We start from the raw sequence: 21,569 nt of genomic DNA on the forward strand, positions 1-21,569 counted from the left end.
TTAGTCAGAGTGCAGTGTTGTTGAGATTTTCTGAATGACTTCTCTCCTTTCAAATCCTAACAACAATCTCCATGTTATTTCTTTCCCCAGGTAATGATTCTGCATTCCATGACATAGACAGTGACACATCTTTAACCAGCCTTAGTGACTGCTTCATGGCATCATCGGAAGTCAACTCCATGCAGGCCCGTGTGGGAAACCCCATCGACCGCCTCTACTCCATGCAGAACTCTTACTTTGCATCATGAAAAGAGCGGAATGAAAAGCATCAGCACAGAATAAACTGCCCATCTCAACCTAAGCATGATGACCAGGAGTTTCTACACAACAATGGACATAAGTGAAGAAACATCCCTTGTAGTAGCTCCTGGTTGTGTGTGGAAGCTTACTTAAAGGTAGTGAAACCACTTGTAGGAGAGTGAAGAATCGGGGGGAGGAAGACTTAAATATTGTTAGAAATTATTTGGTAGGATTGCTTATTTGTCACAGGAGATAGTATTCTGTTCACTTAAAGAAAAAAAGTAGATATTGAAGCCACTGATTACACACTCCCAAGCCAAATAACAGTGAGTTTATACAGTGCATGATCAATTGTAAACTGAAACTTTTTGTAAGCCCCGACCCTCGGTTAAGATGTGGTGTTTGAACTGTTTCTACTTCACACTACATGGATTTCCATGTTCACCATTAGCATTTTGATCACTTGCCATAGGTTTAGATATTGTGCTAATAGTAAATAGGTGCAGCATGTCTGCAAGAGTGACTGTACATTTGTGTATGTATGAGAGTTTGAGATGAGAAAGAATTGTTTAGAGAAAAAAGCAGAGAATTAGATGGACGAGTGGGATCAGTGATGTGTAAATACTTTCCCCGGGCAAATTGGATGTGCATGTTAAAATGGAAAGCATTCTATTTATTTAACTATAACAGGCTCTTGAAGGTACATATTAAAAGTGAAAAGCTTTATTTAAAAAGAAGAGCATTTTTTGTTGAGCAGTTAGTGAGTTCATGAGCATCACAACTCATCTCTATACCTTTTTTTAATATGAATTTTAACCCTTTTATTTTTTTTTCTTCAGCCAAGCTGTAAATGAGCAAATTTGCTATTTATTTCGTACAAACCATAAACCTTTTGTTGTCATTGTCCAATGTGCATTCTCAAAATGTTAAAGTTGCTAACTGACCAAAGTTGACTGGTGTGATGAATAAACAATGTCTTTCTCCTGATAACATTAAATAAATACCATCGGTGACTATTTACATAGTAATATTTCCAGTCCTACATTATCTACTTGAGAGAACGGCCCTATTGAAGTTTTACCATTCATTTCTTAATGTCAGCATGCCGTTGTATTATCTTTTCAAAGCATCTGGTGCAGACATTCATGGTCCCAAGAGGGTGACTTGTAATAATTCTGGTGGTTCCTTGACTTTTTCTCTAGCATCATGCTTGTGTTTAATGCTGATTTAATCACTAACTGTCCGCATAGGACTGTGACTAAGGTGAATATACCTTCACACATCTGAATTACTGAGCGCTTAAGAAAACAATTATGAGTCTCCCTCAAAGAGCTGTTCCAAATCGAGTTTCTTACTTCAGCAAATAATCTTAATAATGAAGCGTGTTCCTGCTCCAGTGTATGACATGTCTGTAAGGGATTTAAGAGCACTAAGGCAGAAACATACACATGCAGAAAGTATGAGGTCGGAGAAGTTCAGGTGACATACCAATGTAGCTGCACAACCAGAGAGCAAACCCCGCCTAACCTCTGGGCTTGTCAGGCGGTTGCTTGGAAGTACCATCTGGAAGCGTCATCTCTCTGGCAGCTCTTCAGTGTTGCCAGGCAAACCTCCACCCACTGACGCATTGATAAACAATGCATTCATGGTGTTCTGTGTAACTGTGACCCAATATATTTCTAATATCATACCAACGACATGGTTTAATAATCTTTATCCATGAGATGAAGGAGCATATGAAAAAGTCTGAGATGATGTCATTGTGTTGTGCTTCTGAGGATAGCTGCTCCCTTGTACAATATATTTAAATAAATTGCAGTCCAACATGAGGATGGTATGGCAATTTGTGGATAGATGTGTGGATGGATAGATTGATAGATAGATAGATAGATAGATAGATAGATAGATAGATAGATAGATAGATAGATAGAGAGATAGATAGATAGATAGATAGATAGATAGATAGATAGATAGAAAGATAGATAGATAGATAGATAGATAGATAGATAGATAGATAGATAGATAGATTGATAGATAGATAGATAGATAGATAGATAGATAGATAGATAGATAGATAGATAGATAGATAGATAGATAGGTAGGTAGATAGATAGATAGATAGATAGATAGATAGATAGATAGATAGATAGATAGATAGATAGATAGATAGATAGATAGATAGATAGATAGATAGATAGATAGATAGATAGATAGATAGATAGATAGATAGATAGATGATAAACATGGAGCACATGTGTGTTTGTGTGACACAAGCAATAGGACAATAGATATGTTTGCATCAGGTTTCTAGTATGTATGTGGATAAAAGTGTGAAAGACGTGAAAAACTGAGTAAACAGACATGACAAAGACTCCCATTTACAGTAAACATGAATGAGGCTGATACGCACACATTGTGTTTGCAGGGAATAGACAGCACAATTGGCTCCAACACACAATTTTCAGGACAGGCCAGGTGAGCTTATAGAGAGGTGTTTAGGTAAAGAGAAGGACAGAGGGTCCTTCTGCCGACATTGTTGTTGTCATGTGCAAGTAAACCCTTGAAAACCATAAATTCTCCTACATGGCAATTTTGCTAAAAAATAACTGTGTATTATTGTTCTAAACTGCTAACTGCTGTACTTTTACTTGAAAACTTGAGAAGTTTACGAGTTTATCTATTTATCTATCAGTGAAAAAACATGATTACACTGTTCAACAAAACCGTTGCAGAGACTAAAAATGTATTTTTTGTCCATGTAACTGCTAAACTGAACTGTCTAAATATAACAGTATAAAATATGAATGAATTAATGACAAGAGGTGATCATCACTTAACATTTTCTAGATGTGATATTAAATTCCTTAAATGCCCCACTTGTGTATGGCCCTAGCTTGTTAGCATAGGGCAGCATCAACAGTTTGAGCTGACTTTTTAGATAAACACTCCAGTCTTGATTTATTTTTCATCTATGTCCAAGAAAGATATTTGTAGAATAATTTTTTCAAATAATTTTTTTTTAATTTAAGAAACTGCATTTATGTTGCTCAAGCCTTTATTTTGCTTCCATGGAATTAGCCAAAGTAGGATGTGATAAAAAGAGTAGTAGTTACAGTAAGTTATACTTTTTCTTTCATTTACTTCCACACTCCGTGTCCCCATGCACCTCCTATTTTTCACTTACCTTTGACTTTCCAGTTTACCAAACAGTCAAGACTGTGGATGAATGCCATCTATGTTACCACATTTTCGTTGGCAATTGGGTGTGAATGGGATAAAGAGGTTGAGTTAAGTGGCCTCAATATGAAAACAGCCACCCCGAAATCTGAGCTGGAGACACACAAACTCACGATGAGTTAACAGTGGCCCTTAAGTATCCTGTTCACACATTTACTCTTCTGCCGTTCTGGCACCACATAGGAAATGAGTCTAGTGACAATATTTTTGTTAGATAACCAAAATCCTGAAATTTGTCACCTGAGACACAATTGAAAGTTTGTGATTCATTTACACTCGTAACTGTTAACTTCTCATGCCTGGCTCATGAAAAACACATGGAGTTTGGTTTGTTATCCGGGGATATTATTATAAAACAAGCTTCTGACCAGCTGCCCCATAAAACGCAACATGAACTAAGACAGTTGCTGAAGAGAGAACAATACGGTTGCACATCCCACCTTCACTTCATCATACTTACTCCATCAGGCAGAGGTTCATTCAAACAAGGCAAAACTTCAACTATAAAATGGCTATTATTTTGGATTTATTGCACTTGTAATTGGCATTCTCAGTTGTCGTTTCTCAACAATGCATTTACAACAAACCAATATTACATTTTTTTAAGAAACCAAACCCAATTAATTGTTGCCCTGCCAGGCCAAAGACACTCAGACACTTGTGGGTTCAGTACAGTCTAGATTTCTTCTCATGATTTCACAGGGTTCACAGGAGTTCACAGCCAGTCTCCAGAGGGAACGGGGGGAGCTTTTGGGTGTTTTCATTGGGCATTTTCCATGGCGTGTGGTTAATTGTTAGGGGAGACTTTTAACCAACGTCTGACACATATTCTTTGAGCCTTGTGGGCTTGTGTATAATCAAATCAGAGAGTATACCACAGTTTGGGCCATAGTAAGGGGTTGGGGCCAAATATCCAAGCATGCCTTCACAGCTGTGTGATGCTATGCAATGTCAATCAGACACACAAGACATTTCTGCTAATGTATGAGGCAATATTTGCATTTTACAAGTTCAGTAACACAAGGTGGCTATTATTGTAAAAGGTAAATGGACTGTAACCATATAGTACTTTTCAAGTGTAGTTGACAACTCAAAGCTCTTTTACACTACAAGCCACATTTACACACACATCCATACAAAACTTTGTCTGAATAGTATTATTGGATATGCAGAGCTTGTTTTCTATCACACACATTCACACACCAATAGACGTGTCAGAGCCAACATGGGGTTCACTGTCTTTCCCTGGAACACTTTAACATGTGCTCTGGGGAGGACAGGAATTGAACGGCTGTCGTTCTGATTAGAAGATCTTGGACACCGCTTTATGGAAAGATTGTATTTGTGCCGTACAGAAGAGGAAAAGAACAAGACAGGAAAACTGCATCTCAAAGGAAGATTAAGGTACAATTTTTTATTATTTTTCTTGAAATCATGTCTTGAAAGAAATGACCATTTGAACCTCTCCATAGACTTTGCTGAGAACTGTAAACATATTGCTGAAACTGTTTTTCCACCTCCTATCCTTGTTCCTATGCTGAGAAAAAATGGCGTGGGATATACTTCTGAGTGCCCAGGGGTGCAGATAGAGCCCTGGATAGGGCTCAGTAATCCCCAACACTATTGGAGTCCATCTGTTTTGGTTTTCATTTTTCTGTATTATTAGTGCTTATTGGTACATGGTCTAGGAATGTAGCCAGGGTGTTTGAAGTCAAGGAGGAAGGTGATGCCAGGGGCATTAGCTGAAAGAATGATGACCTTAAGGTCTAACACAAGCCAGCACTCCTAACCTCCAGGAGCCTCTCCCTTGATGTTGGAATCCAAAGTCCTGCACTCTCCAACCTCAGGCACCAGGGACATTAGAAATTTGCCATTTCATCTGGCAGTAATAGTTATGACACTGAATGGTGTAATAATACACAAAAAATATAAGTATATATTTTAGTGTCATAATCAATAAGTGGCATTAATTATGCCACAAATGTCAGTTTCCCATCTAATAGTGGCGATAGCAGTAAAGTAAGGTAGCTCAAGTCTGGTGCTGTGCTATCAGCTCCACGAGGTTGTAGCTTTGCCATCTTAATATCATATGGAATGGATAGGAAATAAGTACATGACCAAGATTACTGATTGTATGATGTGGACATAGTTTCCATGTTCAAAAAGTGAAGCTGAGGCAGAGGTGCTCTACATCTGCATTATTTCTATTGGCCAGTAGGAGTCAACCCCACTATTCACAAAAAGTAGCCTGACTGTGCAGGAATCTACAAGAAAATGACCCTACTAGCTAGATTTTTTCACCTCTTAGGGAATTTTTTCCCCCAACAAGTTTCCAGTCTCAATCACTCATCTCAACATTTGAACAAAACAATATGATGTTTATTAAGTAAATTATGGATCAGTTAAGGTTAACAGAGAAAATAAAGCAGAATATGCTTTGAGGTAGCATGTCATAATGCAAACATGGCAACAACTAAAATGCCAATTAGCTGCCTCAAAATGACTGTCCACAACCTGATGGGTGATGTCACAGTGACAACTTATACTTTATAAAATCTGTAAGTCCACCACATGATCTAGCAATTCAAGATGGCAGCTACCAGTGCTATCCAGCAACAACTTTTTAGGCATTACTACATAAAACAGTTTCACTTGCAGAAGGGCCCACATGTTTTATATATCAACAAACGTTATCTCAAAATATGACAAAAAACAGTGACAAGGTAGAAAGACTCACGCTAGTTGTGAAAAAACATCATATTATTGAGCAAGCTAACTGTTTGGTAAAGCACTATCGACCCCAAAACTTTAAAAACAAGCAGTAATCTATATAATTACCAACACTATAATTTGAACAAGTGAAAACATACAGAGAAACATCTTGCTATACGAAAGGTTAAAGGTATAGAACTTATTGTATTGCTATATGTGTTAGATATCAGTATATAATTACTTCTTACAACAGCTTTCCTTGTTCAAACTATTTTCAATTGCATAAAGCGATGGATCTCACGGAGAACCATAGAAACAACATGTGCCCATAAAACAGAGGTTTGTTCAACATGTGTTTTGTTGTCTGTTTTGCTCTAAATGAGACTCATATTTACTAAATGAAAACTGTATCCTAATAATGAAACCATTACTAACTTTTTTTTGGAAAACGTAAACTGACTTCTATTCTATTTCTATTCAGACTTCTACCACAGTAGTTATCCTCTACTGGCCAACAGAGATAATGCAGACAAGGGGGGCAGTTCTGCATTGGTTTACCATTTTAGTTTGCTAGCAGGATAACATTTGCTAAGTAGCGCTAAAAAAGTGCAGCAGAAAATGATAATTGTCTGAAGTTTGCAAAATAGAACAATTGAGTGTGACATATGGGTATTGGTCCTTGATTTACAATATATAGAAACACTTCAATTTAAGTTCAGACAGACATTCTGACTGTCATCAAATTGAATTTTGCTTTTATAATCACTGCATCAGCATAAGGCTGTGCAACGGTGTAATGTTGCAGACTACAGATAGAAGTTTATGCATATACACATATGTAATTATGGCATGCCTCAATAATAAGGGTCAGTTGATGATTGATCCATCAAACTGTACTCATGTGAAGCGTGATTGGTGATTAGTACTTTTTTTGTTCACGTTAACTGATATGTGTGAGATTAAAATCATTCCCTAAGCTATCTTTTTGACAAACAGACATTACCAGTAGAGACCAGGCAAACCTTTATTTGTGCATCTGTCAAACTACAGAAGTGAATTAATTCTGTCACTGAAGCAGGTAAAGGCAGCATTCATATCATCCACAATAGTTGAAGAGAGTGTGCAATGCAGTTCAGGATTCTCAAGCAATTTGCAAATCGTGTCAATAAATAGAAAAAAAAAACAATCCTTTTTAGCTGTTACTCCGATTCCCCCAAAATTGCTTGTATATAAAGAGGAATTTTTATCTGTGTAGTCTGAAAGCTCATTAAAGTTTGATTTTACAGTAACTCCCTTTTCCTTAGAGTAGCTATACTTGAAAACGAGAGGAGGCAGTCTCTCTTGGCTAATGCATGTTTTGGTCAGACTTTCTGTTCAAAGCAGCTCTCAGAAACTTTACCTCTGGTTGTGGGTTACAGAGCAGGACAAGTTGAGCCCTGGATTGTATATACATACACACACACATTATGTGTGTGTGTGTGTTTTCAACAAAACTCACCTGTGAAGCTGATAAATCACTCACAGTGTACACACAGAGCTGAGCGTGGACAGTAAATCTGAAAGTCAACAGTCAGTGAGGGCTAAACCAAACTGTTAGATTTCTGTCTTTGGCAGTTTTCCTGTCATGTATACCCTGTTTGTTATATACCCTTAATGGCTCCAATGAGAAGCTTTATATGGGCCATCAACAACTTCGAAGGCATATATTTGATCTCAAAATGGAGCTTGACCTCTGTCCTTTACCTAGAAGGATATGAAAATAAATCTGGAATAGTACATGCCTTCTGCTTGTTTATATGAATTAGATCGAATTTTTAGTAATCCCCAGAAATGTTTTTAAAACTGTAAATCAGAGTGTCACACTAACTATTGCACCTAGCTCATCTAATGACCACTGGGCCACATTTGACCAGCTCCATGACCTGTTCATGCTCGATAATCAGTACTCTCAGAAGACAGAGGTCAGTGCTGATGGGGCTGTTTTCAATGTAACACGAACCAACATGATTATCAGCTCATCATGACAATAATTCATATTGTTACGAATATTATTTGTTTGTCCTCTCTTGAGTCCAACATCCCCCCCAGAGCCAGAACTCCTCTAATCGACTTTTGCCATGCTGTGCATTGATTAGCCTCCTGTTCTCAGTTAACCGGAGCCAATCATCCTTTGTGCACTGCTCTGCCTTTTTGTGTGTTTTTGACAGTTTTATTATAAGAAGCAAAATGGCCCAAATAAACAGAGGATTAACAGCCATCCCTCAGTAGCGCTTCAAAAGGTTAGTAAATCTCACCATATGGATTTTTTTGGTGTCTCCCCCAAATGTCATGGCTTAATTATTAACTGTGGGGCCATTTTGGAGAGAGATTTGCACTTTTACAATATTGTTATGCCTGGTGAGGTTAAGTGTTGAGAGTTCACGGAAGGCCATTGTCTTCCCTTTGTGTTTAATGAAGATGGATTTAGAGATGAAATGTTGAGTGTAATAAAGACAGCGTGACCTTTAAGGTTTTGCCACAAGTACAAAACATGCTGATGGTTTGAACAGACAAATAAACATTCATTCAAGACACACACAGGTTTCACGGACTGAGTGAAGCTCCATGCTGAGACATTTAAGCAGTAAAAGTTATTCATAGTATACATTGTAACTGATTGTTTTAATTGAATCGATCATGTAGACAGTTTTTTGTTTTTCGGATTTTTTGAGATCAGGCTCTATGAGCTCTAACTCAAGATTATAGCCAGCAATGAACAACAAAGGTTGTGACCTCCCAGTGTGGCCGTTATGAGTACATATTGATTACACTCCAGTCAGACAGCTAAGTGAAGCCACCAGAGCAGAACACAGCCATGTACTGTGACATTTTTTCACACAAGTAATATCAGCTCTAATCCCAGCTTCAGCCCTGTTCTCTCCCCAGTCGGTGCACTTCTCTCTGCTGTGCATTTATCAGCATGTGTGGCTCTGCACAAGGCTCGGGTTTCCCAGAGCTCCTGCTTGGTGCAGTCAGACCTTCACTGCGGTGCATCGGAACAAGCTCCCACAATCTTTCGGTCCTTGTGCTGACTGGCTGACTCCCAAGACAGCACAAAAGTATCTGAGTTCACATGTTCCACACCCCCACCGTCATGCATGTCATCAGACTCAGTGTGCCCACCTCAGAGAAAGTGCTCTGTTGACTTCCTTTGCTGACAAGCAAGACCTCACTAGTTCTTTACCGTTAAGCTCCAGAGCCATGAAATAGAATAAAACTCTTAGGCTATTTTTGAGCGCAGGCAGTGACTTGTGTTTAATTTGAGTTTGTTATATATTTGTCCTTTTCCAGGTTTTTTACAAATTTTTACTCATAGCTGGTATTTTAATTGGAATTAGATGAGCAGAATTGTCAGTGAATGGATACATTGGCCAGCTATGACCCGTAGCAACACGGTCATTCCAGTTGTTCCAGTTGTTGTTTAGTTGTTCAAAAGCATTGTCTAACCAAACATCTTTCCTCTGTAGTAAACAATATTACCAAAAGTAAATGAGCTACCCATAAACTATTAAAACTGGAGTTACATCCAACTTCTATTTGTTTTTAATTGTTATTTAAAGCACACAAATAAATATCCCAATACCAACTAGTTATTTCAAACAAACACATCATCATTCAGGTATCAGTGTTCAGAATGGCATAGGTCTGTAAGCCCTGCAATGATCTAACAAAGTGGTTTAAAATTAAGCTGAACTTTTGATTCAAGACTATTAGCATAACTCACAATAAAAAGTCTGATAATACAATGAATAAAGGCTTTTGAGCCAATCACCAGTATATGTGTCAGCCTTCAGATTATCCTGATTTGCTTTGGAACTGGAGGCAGCAAGCCCTGACAGAGAGCTGCCATTGCACACAAACCTGCTCACAAAGTCCTTGCCTGTGGCTTTGCCTTTGAAAGTGCATGTCTCTTCTTGACATTTCTTGTCAACTTGCCTTGGGAACATTGAATTCCATCCACTTGGTCTAAAGTCTTTTAGCTGTGTGGCATAATGCAGGAGATAAAAACAGCTAGACTGTCATTCAGGGAGGTGCAAAGTAAATAATCCTCAAAAACAATATTCCAAAACCAATACATCAACTAGCCGTCCCATATTCTGGTTTGACATCATGAGATGAGGTTCAAACTGCTACAAATTAACACAGTTTCAGCTCATCCATGAAAATGCAAATGGTGTAGTTCAAATGGACTGTATTTAAATGTTTATTTACTGCTCTCTTTTATCAGAATAACAAGCGATTTTTCTGCATTTTCTTTTGTATGTTCGTGAGAGTTAATGGAGAATATGGCACATTTGTGTCACTCCAGCAATTGGAACAGAACAACATTAATAGACCATGCGGGTTGTAATACAATTATAACATAAATATGCAAAGCATGCTCGGGTGCCAGTGCTTTGCTGCATATGTTGAGACAGGTGCCAGCCATCTTTAGTGTTTACAGCAAAGATACTCCAGCAAATGGCATCACAGTGATCAGACTGGATTAATTTGTGATGTCTGGGAACTTAAATTACCACATGAGTTCAGCCTAAAACAATCTCAAAAAGTAAATGATCTCAGCAGGAGGAACCTTGTTCTAAAAGTAATATGAGGTAGATTTGTATTAATAACATCACATTTAAAGTTTGTACTGTCAAGTAAACAGTCAGTACTGACTGATGCTTTCGTGAGAAGAGGGTTCCCACTTGTTATTCTGCATGGAAAAAATTGTAAACACTATTATAATGTCATTATGCAATTCAATGATCATTGTCTATAATTGATATTTATTTGATATCAAAGGAGGAGTGAAAAAAATGGGCATGTCTGAACAGAAAACTGCTGGGAGGCAACTGCAGCAGATAGCAAACGTCCTGTCTGTTGAACTGACTCTGGCCTGCTGACATGTCCCGTCCTCTTGCAAAGTATTCGCTTTCTCTTCCATCAGTCTCATTCTTGGTGGTCCTGTGTTCAGCTTGGCTGATTGAGCAGACAGTTCCACTTGCCTCATGGCAAATTCAACAGATTTACGCAACCTGTCAGTCAAGAGGTGACTATCCAATATTATAGCCCCTTCAGCCAGTGCCCAAAGACATGATGGCCATTACAGCGCCATTATCACTGAAATCCTTGTCTGCACAAGCGGGGGGAAACTAATGCGCTGCTGTAACAAAAGGTAAGAGATGCATCAACAGTCGAATGGAGGAGATGGGATCAATTTCAAATTAAACTAGTAGCTGTGAGTATAGTGACTGGGTTGCTTCAAGACATAGTTCTTATTATTAAAAGATAAAAAGTTTGGTTCAAAGAAGTTTCTCCCTCAAATTAGAGCTTTGAATGTTTACATTAAAAAAAAAATTAAAACCTTTACAGTGTTTTGTTTTGCATGCTTTTAGATTTCTATCGTGAATGTGCTTGAGAGCAAAGATTTTAAAAAAGCAAGGCCTTTGTTGACAGCTGCTGACAGCCAACATGACCCAAATCAATCAGATTGATTCAGAAAAATCTTAAATAACAACAAATGTTGTTGCAGATTCTGACAAATGTAAGATTCGCAATGATCAAATTGTATGAATTTATATTTTAGACAAAGGAGCAAAACTTCTGCTTTCAATCACTATGTTGCAATAGTATACAGTAGACAGCTGTTCACTGTACAAATTAGCCATGTAGATAACTTCTGCTCTGCTATAGTTTCTGACGAACCTAATTCTACACTCCCACATCTGTTTTGATTTTCCCATGGGTTTTAACTGTCTATCACAATGTGGTTTCCAAAATTTGTTGGGTGTTTCTCAAAATACCCGCACAAATCTTTCCAACCCATGTAATAAATTTACTTTGCATTTCTTCTGTGGTTACCCATATTTACTATAATGTTTCCTCCGCTTATTGTTTCAGTATATAGCTTAAACATCATAAATATGATTCAGTTATTTTGGGGGGCGTGGAGGTTGGCGTGGGCTGAAAAACAGCCTAATCCCACCCTGACATTATCAAAATGAGCTACAGAATCTAAAGAACTTCTTCAAGCTCAGTGATCAGGACGTTTGAGAGGGCGAGAGAAGTAAAAGTTTTCCTTCAGAGGGGGAGGATCTTGTGTCTTGGATTAATTAAGCAGAGGAACTCCCAGTTTGGGGAGCTTAGCATGTGCAGGGTGATGTTTTCTTCAGAGTCTTTTCCACAGGGATAGGTTTGCACTCATCTTTGATAGTTAACCCCATGTGACCCTTCCCTAGAGCTAGAGACCGATCCCACTTCTCTGCTCCTGCTTCTCATTAAAGTCTGTCCACTAGTCTGACTGGGTCTAAGTAGACCGCCACCCCAGCCACTGACACAATGGTCCTTCCAAGTGATATAAAATACTACGTGTGTGCATTCTCATATTCAGACGCTGTGAGCTCACAAGCAGGTTTATCAGTTACTAAACTGTCAGTTCAGTTCATATGAAAGTAATCTTCATTTACTACTAAATTAATATGAATCCATGCATGTTTGACTGCAATTACAATGACACCATTTAAACTGTGTACTTTGGATCATTAACATTTTTAAGGCTTTCAAAAAAGGATGCCTGTTGTTTTTCTTGACCGAGCAGAGAATAACTGATCTGATTTGAACAGCCCAAATATCACATCCGTACAAATACAATGAGTTTATCTGTTCCTCTTGTTTTAAAAAAGCCACATGCGATAAGCTGTTTCAGTCTTTTTTTTTTACAACGACTGAGGTGACAGAGTTGAAACTGCAGCTGAGTCATTATCCTGTATCATTGCTATCTCAGTGTATGATGAGACATGAATTTGTCTGACCTGCTCAGGGCAGCACAAAGGGCTGAATTCAAAGCAGGGCACCAAGGGGCCAAGCTGGCGGCTGGCCCAGCTGAGGAGCACCAGCCAGTCACCACCTGCATACTGCTACCCGCCTGGTCTCCCTCAGCTTCCCCCAGCTACGCACCCCTTCCCCCACCTCCCCTGCTTCGACAAACCTCATCTGCATCCCAGTCATATCCTACTCCCACTCCTAATATCTGCCCAGTCCATCTCATCTGTCCATCACACCACCCAAATTCTATACGGAGGCAGTGCTGTGGCCTCAGCTGTGAACACTCCTTTCATTCTGTCATCACGCCTCTGTCGACCTGATTTTGAGATCTCTCTTGTTGGATCTTAAATACTAATCATGTTTAATATCTACAGATTAGAATCTGATTGTGGAAGCCAATATTGCCCTTTTGTTTCACTGTGCATGTTTAATCATTTGTATTTCTGGACAAAAACAGAAAAAGAAAATTTTACTCAATAAAACTTCATATGTTACTTGTTTCTTCTGCAAATATTCAGTCAAATTTTGTTAAATTATAAAGGTGAGACGAACATCTCTCAGTTCTATCAGGAATGCATTTATCTGATTAGTCTCCCCAGATATATACAGTCACTAGCAGTCATTTTACCCAACAGTGAGTAATGAGCTGCGTGAGAGAAAGTCAGGTTTGTTTTCTCTGTGTCGGACAAATAGTGCTTGAACTTCAAGCTTTAATTCAATTGATTAATCAGTGTAAACACGTATGAAACATCCAAGAATTATCAGTATGATTTTGATCATTTTCCTTTTTGCTGTCCATGTGATTAGACTCAACACAGCCTCGGAGTTATGAGTGCGTTTCTCTCTTAGTTCAATAGTGCCCCCTGGAAAACAGTGTGTGTACTGCAGTCAGAGAAAGGGAATCAGGATGTAAATATGACTGATCATTTAGTATTTCCATCTTTTTCCTCTGATTTTGTGGCCAGGTGAGGTTTATCATCAAAACACTTAGATACAATGATGTCTGGATGGCTGTTAGATCACACATATGAAGCCAGAAAAACCTATCATATATTCATTGTAAGGGTTATTTTTCATAAATGTGGGAGTGATATCATTCGGATTAGCGTAGTTGCTAATAACAAAGGCTCTCTTCATCCCCTCTGTTTTTCTGTCCGAGTCAGTCTGAGTTTAAATTTTCACCTTTATCGTGATCACTGTTTGCAATTCATTTCCCGTCAAACTCAGATGTCACAACCCAGCTGACCCTTGCCCTTGAGCAAAACCAATATCAAAACACTGAGCTGGGAGGACAGCGGAGCCAGACAGGGAACTCTGGGATCCCAATGCCAGACAATAAGAGGGCAAAATGTTGGATGGTAGAAATTCTCCTCCCAGCTGTAGACCTTGTTGGATCCCTATTCCAAATTCCTGAGCTTTTCTAGAGGAGCCCTCAGGGCTGGCAGAATGGCAGGGTGTGTTGTGGGAGTCTGTCCTGTTTCTGTAAGCCCAAGCAGGGGGTTTGGCAAGGGGGGTGGAAGGTGCAAGTGTTTGATAACACTGCATTTTTGACCCCCTCATGCTCTTGCTGTCTCTGCTGCAAAGTCTGATTCATGTGGAGGCATAGGCGGCCCTTCAGACCTGTCTCTTAGATTCATGCCAAGACTAATTCACCAGTTTGTTGTGGGCAACAGCGTTTGACACCGAGCATCAGCTTCCACGGTGGACTAATGGGAGAGTTCACAAAAGGTTAAAGGGTTAGTGTGCTTTACCACTGCTCTAACCTTGATCACTGAGGTAATTATGAGTGAGGGAGGGACTGTGAACATGCCTGAGGCTGTGGACATGGCAGAACAGAAGAGCACAATCTCTATGTGTAAAGATTTTTGTGTGCATAATGTGGATGGGCTCACGTATTAGTCAGAACACAAGCAAAAACAAAACACCACTACAATATTTCACACATAGAGTCTTATCATACTGACAGGAATGTAATGTGAAATATTTAGAGTCACAACTTACACTGGGCATCATTTTCACTTCAAATACGCAAAAAACAAACACCAAAATGGCACGGAGCGTCACATTTGGCCTCGGGGTAATCTGTGGCTCGGTTGAGTTACTAAATTAAATAAATACAAGTTTAAAGCACTGAATGGTCACAAATTGTGTTTTTCTTGCAAGTATAAAAAATAGCCCTGATGCAGAATATGAAATATGAAACAACCCTTCGAAAACTTCAAACTGATCTTTGAAATTCAACATTTAAACCAGTCTTCAAATACATACACAGTTCTAGCAAAAAATATTTTTAGAATGAAATGTGAAGGTTTACTGTGAAGAAAGTGAAAATCTTGAAGGGGGGCTCATACACGAAAGGAGGCTGTCATATTGCATGAAAGTTGACATGTCACATCATGTGTGTTCATCAACATGCTGCAGACTGCAGCTCTGTGTGCAGGACCAGTTCGGCCTCTGAGGGGGGCGGTTCTGGAGGTGATCCATTATCTGTGATGGGTCAGGGTCACACAATGGGGGCACTTTGTCAGATCTGTTGGGGATGCACTGCGGTAGGCAAAGGGGTCGCTTTGATCTTGTCGCGTATGTTCACCGGAGTGTGCCATGTCTGAAAACTGATCCACTCTCTGACATTGCCCTCACATAACCATCTCAGAATCTATATGTCTTCTTTGGAAAAAAAAAGATGACCATTGCCTATATTCTGTAAATCATACAGGCTACCACATGGGGTAAAATTACAGTCTTCCCCATTGGCTCTCCTTTGTATCAAAGATAAATGGGCAGTTAACAGTTGGTATGTGTGTGTGCACGTGTGCATGCAAGTGTGCATCTGTGTGTCTCAGATAGGAGCCCGGACAACCCAGTGTTTGTAGTTTTTGTAGTCTTGAGGGCCCCTGGTGGGTGTGCTCACTTAAAAGGGCCCAGTGAACTGTGAGGACTTGAGACATGAGACTGTGCCGCCCAACTGGCCCCGAGGACATGGGTTCACCCAGAGAATGTGAGCTGAGCAGGGTAACTGGGCCGAGACGAGCTCCCACAAACCTCCACTCCATTCCACAACATAGCGGTCCCATCTGAATGACCCAGCTCTCGCTAGTCAGAGGAACTCTACCTTTCTTCTGTCAATCTGCAGCTGATTTGCCTCTAAATATACCAACTCTGCCATAGTTGGTGCGTCTTACAGTTTTTGACATTTTAGGTGTACATTAAGAATGCTGATCGTGCCACGTTAAACAGTTTCAGCAAATTGCAACATTTTATGTCATCGCTCATCCTATCAGCTGTGGGCATAGTCTGGTGAAATTATAAATTTTTTTCTTACCATGGAGAAAAAACAAGCAGCAATGCACTGATTCTAGTAAGTATTCTAACAAAAAGACTTGTGTATTGCCATAGACTCCATTCATGTCTAAAAACTATTAAAGATAACATCAGTGAGTTCTCAGGTATTGCACTGGGTGACATGCATATAAATCAGCCTTCTGTGTTCAAAACTTACTAGCTAACCAAAATATTCTTTGACTGAAATTAGAAATCTCCTCCCCCTCAGCTGTTTACTTCATATTTTGTAAATATTGAATATATGTCTGTGACCATTTTTTAAAATGTACTTCTTTAGTGGCGACCATTGAATTTGGGGAAGAGAGTTAGAGTAGTCTTTACTGATAATAACAAAAAATAAATTACTTTAGCTTAGGTTTGATAAACAATTTGGGTCATTAAACAAAAAAATAAAAGTACTTTGGATATAAATTTTTCCCTTCAGTATCAAAATAAAATCTGCATTTCCAACAGATCACAGTTTGAACCCCTGACACCAGCGTACTGTAAGTGAGATTTATTTTTAGCTATGCAGATAGTTTAAGGAAGCCCTTATGGATTGCCCCCTCCCAGGAGAGAAAAACAGAGACTCCAGAAGTAAAGCGAACCCCAGCTGAGTGTTGATATCAGGTTATGATGTTTGCTGTTTTAACATGAGCCTCCTTTTTCTTTTCTCCTGTTGTTTTTTCTCCTCTTCAAGGGTAGACAGGCAGACAGAGCCTGCGGCTGTATCTCCCCAGCTGGGATCTTAAGGTTAAGCTCCAAAGAGAAAAATACCAATGTTGTTTCTTGGTGCATTTCCTTCATTGCTACTCTATTTTACATCCTCCACTGGATAATTCCCATCCATGGCTTTGCTGTTGTAATATGGTCTCTGGTTATGTTATTTATTTATTCATTTTTTTTAACTCCACTTCATTCTATAAGGTAAAAGGTTATAAACACACTGTCACTGCAAACTGCAACAGAAGTCCCCTGTTTGTGTTGTATCCATATGAATGTAGAGCATTAAATAATTCGAAAGCACCACAACAAAATCTATGATCATGGAGCAAAGCTGAACAATTTCACCTTCGGAGGTCACAGTTACTGGAAAACATGAAAGCATGATCAGCATTTTTTTGCATGTCCACATTCATCAGGTTGGGCTCCACAGGTGTGGTCTTGTGGACGTCAGTTAAAGGACCATTTAAATATTTAAGCAACAAAGTTTGTAAGTTGTCCCTTGGGTGCAGTTGTGAGGTGGAGAGTTGAGGAGAAGTAATGCGGCCTCAGCTCTCCAAGGAGCAGCCTGAATGCCAGGCAGTCAGCGTGGATAGTTGGGAGGCATCACAGCTTGTGTTACAGTGTGAATTAAAGCTGACACTAAGAAGCGCTCCTCACAATGACCTGCAGAAAACAGCAGACAAAAGAGCCTATTTTTAAGCAGGACAAAGGGGAGGTTAGAGGAGATACCTGAGCCTGGGCTGGCCGAGTCAGCGTGTCTGTGGAGGGACGGATAGCTGCTGCAGCCAGACCACCACAGCCAAACTCGACAGGAGAAGAAACACAGGGAAGAGCACATTCTTGCATACCCAGAACATTTGAAAATACATACGACACCCTCATGCATGCACACAAGAATATCCCAAGCACTGGCTGTAATTTGTAAGACATCATTTTGGTATTGATATCAGTGTTGTCAGTGGCTTGACTGGTGGTGTACAGGGTTTGTCTGGTCTTACACACATGATTTCATAGGAGTTCAAAACACAGAGACACAATTTGTTATGTTCCCTGGAGGACTTTGTCATGTGCAAAGAATATTTAACCTTTCAGATCTTTTCAGAAATCTAATTTTCTCTGCTGCAAAGTCAAATCAATCATTACCGAAGACATTTTGAGATGAAATTCAAAAAAATACTTCAGCGACTGCTCCATTGCTCTCATAGCAACCCTCTATCTACCCCCCCCCCCCAAAAGCAGCCAATGAGTGCCTGTGAATTCCACAGGAGTTTGTGCTATCTCCCTTCATCTGCTGTCACTATGGTCCTCAGCATGCTTTCACCTCCATCCTAATCCCCCACTTCATCTGAAAGTCAGAATGACAGCTTTGGCTCTTGTCTTCTGTGTGTGTGTTTGTGTTCACTCTTTCAACATCCGAAGCAGCCACCTGTTCTTGGTGCAGGGAGGTTACACAGAAGTTGTTGAAGAAAGTGGAATCTTTGTACTCAGATACTCCTTTCTTTTTGCTAATATATACATCAAATCTCTAACACCCAACCACCCACCTCAACTACAAAATAAGCTAGCTTAAGACCTGACATACTCTTTTTTAGACAATAGATCATTTGCTTCAAGCCATGCTGAGAGCATCCTGGTTAGTGTAATTACTTTCTGCAGACATCTCCTGGGGTGCAAAGTGTCCAGACGACAGCAACATCCTTACTCTGGAACGCCGAGGGTCACTGTGAGGACACAGCTCACTGTGCTGCTGGGAAAACCATTTGAACTTCTGTCTTTATATTCTGTGTTGTTAGTTATATGCAGAATGCATCTTGACTCACTTTCTGAAACTTAGACGAAAAGATGCAGAGGTAAGATTGTTTACAGTGAGAAACAAATACCATACAGCTAAAGCCTTGCCAAAGCTTGCTTTCCTGTGAATGTAACAATACCATGACACTACATACCACAAAGTTGACAGCTATAGGAAAAATGCCAAGTCAAGACCTATCATGTAAGAGACTAGAAATATGGAATTATGCATTATGAGTGATGGTATTTATGTTCTCTACCAACACAAATGCCGCAGTTTAAAAGAAATCTTGAAATTCATTATATTATTGATATAAGTTAACACTATATTGAGCAATTTGTCTTACACATATATAACAAAATGCACAACAAAATGTTTTTTTTATTGTTTTTTTTAATCATATTCTACAGGTAACATTTCCTTTTATATGTTCAAAAAATAGCAAATATGTTAAATCAAAATAAAATGAAAACATATTTATCACAGTTACACTCGTGCTTCTCAGTCTCATGTCAAATTATCCTCCTTCAAAAAGGTCTTATCATTCAAAATTATTCTAAATTGACATGTTTGGTCCAGGACCATTGCATTAACATTATACTTGTTGCAATTTTGGCAAAGAAAAATCTATATTAAATGCAAGTTCCATTCACACAAGTTGCAATACTAAATACAAAATCTGGTAACACTGCACAGTCTGACAGAGTAGCCCCAGCAGGAAACCAGCAGCTTATATGTCTCCGGTCTCTACTGATTAACATGGATAACTGTGACCCACAGAACGGGTGAGGATTCCTGTCTAATTGAATTACTGTCAGTCTTCTTGCCTCCAAATATTGTCTTGAACTTATACCCCTCTCTGTTGCCAGAGACTATTTACATTATATATGCTTAAAGTTTCCCCACTTTCTACTTAAGTGCCATTCAGCTTCAGGGTCTTTTTTTAGAGTTACTTTATAAATAATTACAAATGAGCTGTATGTCCACAAATCAGGCATCCGAACCATAAAAGAAGCAGTATTTGAATGTAAACAGCTTGAGGAGAGGTAGGACAGGTTAAAGAGGGAAAGCTAGTCCTTAAGTGTGAGTCTCATTATTTTGTGAAAGCCAAAGTCGTGTCACTTATGGCATTGCTCTGGAATGAGGTCTAAAACATGACTGCCAGCTCTTTTCCTCTCTTAGGTCTTTCAAAACCCACAGGCAGGACTTATGTGCCGTTTTATGTATGTTATCTTTGTTGTATCATGGGAGAACACAAAATAAAGACCATTCGGCAAAATGCGTCCCCATTATGTTCACTTATGAACATCTAGCAACAGTCCCCTCATAAAACATACATTTGACTTGGAGATTCAAGACACGCCAACATGAACATTCTATAAAATATGCATATCTCAAATGTCCATGTTGGATTCCAAAGTGGACATTCTAAGATTTATGGTACCATTGACCCTCATTGCTATAGTGCTTCCTCAAGAGAGCTTGCCACAGGCTGCGTGCCAAATGCTTTAAAATTTAAAGAGGTGATGAAGAAACTATCCAGAAGAGACAAAAACACATCAGTTCTGCCACAATAAGACTTTTCTCTTCCTTTCTTACAGCTTCCTCTTTTCAATTGATTCACCTTAAGCTCATTGTCTAACATTTGAACTAGGCGTGCTGTACAGTTGTGCATAAATGAATTTGACATGCCAAAATTACAAACGAGATATTCAAAAGTCTTCCTCTGAAATTTTGTACAGCTTGGCTTTGCCTTTCTACAGAGAGCAGGATGAACAAGGTTCATGGATCGTGATGGGTGTGACTTTTTTTTTCTTCAGGCCTTTTGCTGCAAGCAGAACACCTGCACTCTTTCCGGTCTTCCGACAACACGTCAGTTTTCACGTAAAATACTATCCAACTTTTTTTTTTAATGTCAGAATGCCACATAACTTAATTGTTCCTGACATGCTGTCTTGAGTATCAGATACAGAAACACTTTTCTAAAATTGCCAAAAGCTGACAAGCCTATTTGGGAGGAGGACAGAGAACAAGAACTCCCATATTCTCACAGCAACTCTCTAATCTGTCTACACTTGCTAGTAAACAGGGGGGATAATATCTCTAGAGTGTCTCATAAATGTTTTTGAATCGACCTTAAAGCATTTGCTGACAACAAACTGAGCTATGAGCAGGTGAGGGGGAGCGTCATTTCTCCCAGGGGCAGAAGATGATATTCTCTGACAGGCACACAAAATCTCTGTCTGGTACTCTGCGTTGACCCTCAAGCACCTTCCTTTTCTCCAGCCCTCAAGCCTGAAAATTTCTCCTCTGCAGTATTGGGTTCCGGGACCCTCTACTCTCTCCTGGGACTGACCCAAGCCAGGGAACAGGGGGCTTTCATGGGAGATCACAGGTGCTTATATACAAAATGGCAATTTTCTTCTTCCATAATTCCATGTTACCGCATTACCAGATCTTATCGTGAGGCCAGTATCTCATTCCTGAGGTTTTAGACGTTAATGAAAGATGCTTTGCCTCCGGCCACTGGGGGCTAAATCAACAAGCCCTGGATTCCTGTTGGCCTTTGTAGGGGAATACCAAAGACAGGGAGCAGACTGAGCTGAGGTCAAAGTATGGAGCCGAAGATGAAAAAGCTGCAACCAAAACAACTTTGTATGCAACCGTGAGCACTGGTGAAGTGAACCCAACAACA

The 21,569-nt window shown here is 39.4% G+C and overlaps 1 protein-coding gene across 2 annotated transcripts in view; it reads left to right on the forward strand.

The window, feature by feature from the left end:
* lmx1bb (LIM homeobox transcription factor 1, beta b) overlaps window positions 1-2,003 on the forward strand; it is a 43,750-nt gene extending 41,747 nt beyond the window's left edge. For both annotated transcript variants that reach the window (XM_072387018.1, XM_072387017.1), the window contains one exon: window positions 91-2,003. In XM_072387018.1, coding sequence (XP_072243119.1) covers window positions 91-248 — 158 coding nt within the window. In that variant the 3' untranslated portion in view covers window positions 249-2,003. The remainder of the gene's footprint in view (window positions 1-90) is intronic.
* The last annotated feature ends 19,566 nt before the right edge of the window (window positions 2,004-21,569 follow it).

The sequence above is a fragment of the Leuresthes tenuis genome, unplaced genomic scaffold (assembly GCF_036924035.1).
Source record: "Leuresthes tenuis unplaced genomic scaffold, fLeuTen1.0.hap1 SCAF_6, whole genome shotgun sequence".
NCBI lineage: Eukaryota > Metazoa > Chordata > Actinopteri > Atheriniformes > Atherinopsidae > Leuresthes > Leuresthes tenuis.